This window comes from Mesoplodon mirus, assembly GCF_964341445.2.
Source record: "Mesoplodon mirus genome assembly, chromosome: 7".
NCBI classification, from domain to species: domain Eukaryota; kingdom Metazoa; phylum Chordata; class Mammalia; order Artiodactyla; family Ziphiidae; genus Mesoplodon; species Mesoplodon mirus.
In genome coordinates, this window is record NC_138983.1 from 87446676 (window position 1) to 87454114 (window position 7439).

Sequence of the window (7439 nt, forward strand, 5' to 3'; positions counted from 1 at the left end):
AGGAAAGCAGAGAGAAGCTCCATAATGACAAGGGCCGTCTCCAGGCTCCATGCTAGAAACTGGTGAGTGTCCAGAGGGCTGAAAGGCACAAGAGCAGCTCTGCCTCCCCAGAAGGTCCAGGGATGCAGAAGACGGTACAGATGCCCCAGAAGGGCCCTAGCCAAGCAGGCGTTAGAGAAGGGGCTGATGAGGGGGTCCCTGGGGAAAGTGAGAGCTGTGCGTTCCCAGGGGCAGCCTGAGGAGTCCTTGTCTATGTGGAGGAAAGGTGTGGCCACCTGTAGACCCAGAGCTCCTGTGACCTCCCTCATCCTTCCTTCCTCTCAGGATCGCTCTCTGTGGAGCAGCTCAACACCAACAAGATGACAGTGGCCTGAGAGCATTTCCCACGAAAACGATCTTTGTTCACAATTTACATACATCACTCCAAAGGTCCTGCTCCCACCCACACCTGGCCACACCCACCTCCCTAACCCCCCACAATCCCGCTCCCCCTCCCCACCCTGGTGGTCCTGCCCCCCTCCCTTCCCCCCACATCATCCAGGATCAGCACTGGGAGGAGGAGGAGCCCCTAGGCTCCCCAGGGGGCTGCCCTGGGGCCTCGCCCTGGAGGGCCGGCCCAGCTGTTCCCTACTGGCTGCAGTGCTTCTTCCTCCTCTTCCCACGCTTCTTTGTGTCAAACGGGTCACGCTTTCTCTTTCTCAGCTGTGAGGGGCGAGCCAGCCCCAGAGCCAAGGCTGGCCTCCCAGAGACGCCGAGGCCAGCCCCGGGGATGGGCAGCTTCTCAGCAGCGGCTGGGCGTCCACACACAGCCCGCTTCCTCGACTTGGGAGCGGCTGGTGGAGCTGGGCTGAGGCCTCTTCTCTGAGAGGAGGGGGACTGGGGAGCACTCTGGGCCCCCCAACCTCCAGAGGAAGCCAGGGCTGAGACATGGGCAGGACTGAGGGACATCCCGAAAGGCACCAGTATATTCTGAGAGTCTACGATGAAGACGCTTTGGAGCACCTCCTCGTTCTCACTGGACCCGTCCCCGGGCACTCGGGCCTCCCGAAGAGGAGAGGCCTTTCTGAGAACAGACGCATCCCTGGATCTCAGTAGAGGGCCGGTGCGCCTTTGACCCTGGGGAGGGGAGAGCCGTACGGGCCGGAATATAGAGAACTCCTGACGTCCTCCAGAGGGAACAAAGACTTTGGGCCTGCACAGGGCAGTGTCTGTTTGGATGAGCCTATGAAGAGCCTCAGAATCAATCTCTGGTGGGCAGGCTTCATCACTGACCCCTAGATGGGGGTCTTGGTCGTGCCTCTGGGCACCTTGGCTGGCGTCGGACTCAGAAGGACTTGAGGCCATTCCGGGTGCACTGTGACTCGGGGCTGCCCGCACACCGTCGTCCTCTTTCAAGGCCAGGAGTCGTTTCTGCACCAGCTGGTAGGAGGGAGGAGGACAGTGACGGCTCCACGCACACGTGTGAGAGGAGGAGCACTGGGCAGTGGGACAATGGCCCTGGGGGGGAGGAGGGGACGGGCGACCCCAGGACTTGAATCCAAATACAGACACTGTGGCAGTCCTGCCATCCTCCTGCAACTGATTCCCAGCTTTGTGACCTTCCCTCCCCTCCCGGCTCCCTATCCTCTCCTTCCTTTCACCCTGCACTGCACCCACCCCAGAACGGGCCCTTCCCCATGCCAGGCGTCCCAGGCAGGGGAGGGATGGACAGCGCTATGTGGCCCTCCTGTTCTGGGGCCCTATCTCTCCCCTATTCACTGGGGTCCCTCCGTGCCCTGGTCTTCCTGGGTGTCCCTTGTGTCCCCTGTTCTACCGGGGATCCCTCCCTCCTCTGGCTCCCCTGGGTCATCTGGGTTCCCCTGTCCCCTGGATCACCTGGGGTCCCCCTCCCGTGGGGTCCCCTGGCTCCCTGAGTGTCCCTCTCCCTCCCCTGTCTCACTTCTTCGGGGGTGAGCCCTTCCTCCTGCTCCAGCTCCTTCTCTAGGGCCAAGAGATCCAGCTGTGGGTCTGGGGAAAGCAAATCTGCCAGGAATCCAGGGTGAATGACTGCCTCCACCTAGAACAGAAAGAAGAGGCTGTGAGCATCCTTGGCCAGGAGTGGCCTGTGAGACAAGAAGGCCAGGAGGGAAAGTGAAAAGCAGAGACCCACCCCACTCTCCTCCACAAGGCGGGGATGGTCAGCGCGCACACACACACACACACACACGCAAACATGCACATACACAGTCACACACAAAAGAGCACATATACAGAGGCACAAACACAGACACAAAGGCATACACACAGATAGACACAAACATATACACACAAACATCTGCGTAAACCTCCCCTAACACCAGGCTCAGGAACAAGGAGCTGAGCTTAAGTCCCAACGGCCTGAGCAGAACCCAGATCTTGGGTGCTGAGAGTTCCATGCCCTGGCATCTTGCAGACCCCAGTCTCCAGGCCTAGCCTACTTTGGTGACAAAGTCCTCCTGGGAACACAGCTTGTCGATGTAGCTTAAGAGATCCGGGTCCGAGTAGGTGCCGTCCTCTTCCTGCTGCAGCTCATTTCCGTCCTCTCCCCATTCTGCATCTGAGTCGCCTGTGGCTGAGTGGACGGGCCCCACCAGCACCTCCATGATGTCCATATACTCCCTCACAGCCTCAGGTGGAATCTCCTCGGGTGCCTTGGGCTCCGGGGGTCGCTGGGACCTGTGTGGCTTCGGGCGGGAGGGCTGGGCGCTGGGGCCGGACATGCTGGGAGCACAGGCTGAGGCAGAGCAGGAGGAAGGGGAGGAAGGTGAGGGGCTCCCGGTCCACCTCCTGACCACCGAGCGCACGCTGGTGAGGGCATTGTTGGGGGACATTGATGTGGGTGTGGGGGGGTCAGGACCACCTGAAGCTTCATGCACAGTTGGAGGGGGGCGGTAAGGGGGCATCTAAGAGAGTCACATGTAAGGAAGTGGGGAACCTCCAATTTTCCAGGGGTGTCCCCATCAAGCCCACTTCTTAGGCAGACTTTGTGTGCAGTCCTTTGACAGGGAGGCGTGAGAGAAGTTACAAAATTGACCAAGTCAATACCCCGTAGTGACAAAGGGCATCTGAGACCCCACCCCCCACCCCCCGCCTCGGTGGTTGTTTTGCTTGAAAGACCAATGCCCCTGTCTTGAAGGAAAATGATCCACATGGGAACAGTGGCCAACCCTGGGCCCCTGTTACCTGTGCGTTCAACTCCAGTGGGAACCTGGGTGGCTGGCTGAAGGCCCACTTTCGGGGCTGGGGGCCCCCGAGGATCCAGCTTCGGTGGGGCTGGAGGAGGCAGGCCCTGCGCGCACTGCATCCACTGCAACTGCTGAACCTGCATCTCCTCCTCGGCCTCAAATTCCATGAACCTGGGGAGTGACGGAGGCACAGGCCACCCTGAGAAAATGGCCTGGGTTCTGGAGCCCAACAAAGGCAGCCAAGAATGAGGGATTGGGAGAGGATGTGCCTTGGGGCTGTCAAGGCCCTGTGAGGTGCTGTCCACAGCAGAGAGCTGCTCCTGGAACTGATACAAGATCTGGGACCCTTCCTGCCTCACCAGCACTGGAGAGCATTCAACAGCATAGAGCCAGGTCGCTGCACTGAACCAGGTCAACGGGACACGTGGCTGACCCAGGGGGCACCCTCCTCATGCCCCCCATCCAGAGCCACATGAAGGGCTGACAGCCAGAGGCTGGAACAGGCATGTGTTCCCCACAGGGGTCCTTGCCCAAATCCAGGACCCTGGGTTGGGACTGAGAGTTCTGGAACGTAGACCTGGAGACAGGGCTCAGGAGAGGCTGGACGATGTGGATGCTGAGCTTAGAGGACAGGCCTTCCTTTCCTCTGAGAGGTGCTTGTTTGTTTGGTTTTGTTTCTTAAACCAAGGGGATTACCGTGGAGCAAACACTGGAAGGGCCAGAGACCCTTGGGCTGATGACAGCTGGCTTCCCCAGCCTCTTGAGGGATGCCAGGGTACCCACTCAGGCCACTTTTCGTGAGGAGAGGGGGTCCCAAATGTATGTCAGTGGCCGCCAGCCAGCCACCACTAAGGAAGCAGCAGGCTGGCAGGTGGAGCTCTTTCCCCAGCCCAGCCCATATGGCCGGAGATGGACCCCTACTGGACTCACAGCTTCACCCTGCCCCGTCCTGAGACCTTCATGTCAGGGCACGGGTAGGTCAAACTCAGGGGAGGGCAGAGCTCGTGGTGGAGGAAGGACAGAAGACCCAAACTCTCAAGGTGAGGGAGGGGTTTCTGGAGGACTGTAGGGCCTCTGGGCTGCGGGCCCCCCGTTTCGAGCGACAGCCCTTCTCCTTTGTCCTCTCTGATGAGCACCCCCACGGCCAGACCCTGCCCTCACCCACTCGCCTCACCCCCCACGCAGACCCTGGGCCCAGGACGCTGACTCACTTTTGCGCCATCTCGTAGTAGATCATCCGGTCAGAGTTGCTAATGTGCTGCCATTCCTGCACAGCCCTGCACAGTCCCTCCTCCAGTGTCATGGTGGGCTTCAGGCGGGCCAGGGATCGAAGCGCTGGGCTGTAAGCACTCGGGGTCAGTCTCTGTGCCCAGCCCAGCCCCCACCTGCCTGACCCCACCCACCAATGTGGACCACACATCACTCATCACAGCATGACTGAGCAACAGGAGAGTGAGAGGCAGGTGTCCGGGAGAGCAGAGACAAGCCTTCCCGGCTACGGCTGTCACCACCTCACACTCACTCGAGGATGACCATCCACTCCCAGGCTACAGCTGGGACACTGTGCCTTGGGGAGCTCTTTTCCTCTTCAAGGCTGCCTTTTCATAATAAAAATCACCATCATCAATGAGGCGTGGCATGTGCCAGGCAATCTGCTCACACTTCGTAGATTAGCCCAAGGAGTCTTCTGCACGGTCCTCTGAATGAAGTGTGGTTGTCCCCTTTTTACGAGGGACCGCAGGTTTAGGATGGAAATGCCTGCCAGGCTCACAACTCTAGTGGGAGAGAGCCCATGCCCTTAGGAGAGCTCTACCATCACCCTGTTCCTAGTGGAATTCTCCACATCAACAAAGTCGAGGCGTGCATGAAGCGCTCTCCTGGGCCCCGTGCTCCTCCCCCTTCTCCGAAGTGACCTCCCCGGCCATGTACACTCAGGTGCTGTATGAAAGGAGACGTCAGCACAGGAGAGTGTGGCATCCACTCCTTGGCTCCTCAACTTACACCACGACCCTCTCTGACTGCAAGTCTTCAGGCCGTATTACCAGGAGAATCATGGAAGAGCAAGCTGGCTAGACTCACAGGGGGGTGGGGTCAGTTGAGATAAGGCACATTTCAGTCATGATGTCATGGACTGGCAGGCTCGCCCATATGACCGACAGTGTGCCTTCTCATGGCGTGGACATCGCCCTCACACCTTGCTTCCAGTATCCCTAGAAACCTAACCTGCGAGTCCATCCCCAGTTCCTCTTTATCTAAGAGCTCCGATAAGCTCATGACCCCCTGAGCGTTCACTCACATGAGAAAGCAGGAAAGAGCTTCCGCATCAGGCCTCTGGGGAAGGTGTCTCCGGGCCAGTGGCTTGAGGCGCTGCCACCGTCGGAAGTTACTGTACACGCTCTGGTGGTTAGAGCAGTCCTCCTGCGAGGCATAGGGCTGGTTGGTGTCCAGGCTGCCCTCCCTGGAAGTGCCATGTGGCCATGGCCCAGAGTTCACTGGGCGAATGTTAGGGGCCATCTGGGCAGCTGGTGGTGGAGCTTGAGGAGGAAAGCCTAGGGTCCAGCCTCCCTTGCCAGCCTGAGTAACTCCAACAGCTGGAGCAGTCACAATGGTCTCCATCGCAGGGGTTGCTAAGAATATGGGTGCAGGACATGCAGCACTCCCGCTGAGGGCCCCTGGAGCGCTCCAGTTGAGGGGGCCCTGAGGAACGATAAAGGTCTGAGTCTGGGGGGCCTGCACTGGCCTCCCTTGTGACCTGACTTGTACAGTGAAGTTGCAAGCCCCAGGGGCACCAGGGCCACAGCCACCATTAGCCACCAAAGGCATCCTGGGGAAAGCTGGCAGCCACAGGCTGCTGCCGGGAGGGAATGCGGGGGCGATGAGAGGTGGCAGGTGCTGCTCCCAGGGTGGCCAGTGCTGGGCGCCAGGAACGGGTGGAGGAAAGGACACTGCCGTGAAAGTAGACAAGGAGGCACCGGGGTTCATGGTGACATCCGTTCCCAGCAGTGCAGATGCTGTTGAGGCAAAGGAGAGGAGTGAATGGAGGAGGAGAATGGGCAAGTGGGACTGAGGCTTTCTGCGGCATCAGAGTGTAAATCTCCACAGATGAGAGACTCTTGGACAAGGGAAACTGCAGCGTGCAACTGTCTTCAAGTGATTTTCATGCCCTGACCTCCAGTTGAGAATTATTCCACTCGTGACCCCACGCCCATCCACCAAGCTCCCTGACCCCTGCCTGCCGAGAAGAAACTGCCTCAGCAAGCACTCACTTGGAGAGCCTCCCTAAGGCACACCCTGGCACCTAAGCCTCACAGGCTGTCTCCCAAGACCTGGAGCTGTGTGGACATCCGCTCTGTGAGAAATGCCCCTCAGCCGGCGTACTAGCAGGTAGGGGCCTTCTGCAAGGTAAGTTCTAGGCCCCCAAAGGCCCTTTGTGGACAGGCACTGTGTAAAATATTAGGGCCCCACCTCCTCCTCAGTCCTCCTTTTCCTGATGCTCAGTATAAATCCCCTCTTTCTTTCCTAGCCTCACAAAACAAAACAAAATGCTGGAAAATATCTCTAATGGAATCCTGATACAAACCCATGACACTGGCCCAGAAAGCACCTGCATCTCCGAACAACCCACAGCAGATACGTAACATGGGCCAGGTCCTGCCACCCCTTCCCCAGTGCCCAGAGTCACTGTCATCAGTCAGGAGTTCTGTTCCTAGGCGCTTGGCGTGGTCTGAGAAGTAGGCGCGTGTCCCTTAGATTCTGTCATTTCACAGCCAGTGATGGCTGCAGAGGATTAAACAAGGGCCAGGGAATTGTCATGTTACATTGGTCGTGGGAGTATAGACTGCCTGTGGTCCTTCCCCTTCCAGCTCCCAATAACGGAGAGACAATCTGAGATGCAGGCATAAGCCAGATGCCATGGCGATCAAGTTGTCTGAAACACATCCCTGTTCAGGAGAACAAGGTACACACCACGGTGCACCTAACTAACCGGAACAGATGTCATAGGACGTTTAATAGTAACACAGAAGATCATCTTCCTGATCCTGGGCTACACTCCTTCCCCCTTTAAAAGAGGAAGCAGCCTTCATAGACATTCCACCCGAACCAACCCCACTCCACATCTGTTCCCTGTCCATGAAGGAGTGACATGAAATAGGAACAAACTCTTCCTCTCAAGGCAGCCTGAGGGTCCACCATGAGATACGGGACAAGATGAAGTAGGTCTGAAGTACTGCCATT

General features: G+C 58.3%; 1 protein-coding gene across 1 annotated transcript; it reads right to left on the bottom strand.

Annotated features, from left to right (window-relative positions):
• Positions 1 to 325: 325 nt before the first annotated feature.
• On the bottom strand, positions 326 to 6909 carry LOC309808034 (NUT family member 2G-like). Its single transcript, XM_082628046.1, has 6 exons — positions 5500 to 6909; positions 4415 to 4543; positions 3251 to 3374; positions 2457 to 2921; positions 1940 to 2056; positions 326 to 1419 (listed from the first exon to the last, which is right to left on the bottom strand). Exons 1-6 carry the CDS (start codon positions 6183 to 6185, stop codon positions 628 to 630), a joined length of 2313 nt encoding a protein of 770 aa, XP_082484172.1. The 5' UTR covers positions 6186 to 6909; the 3' UTR covers positions 326 to 627.
• Between the last annotated feature and the right edge of the window lie 530 nt (positions 6910 to 7439).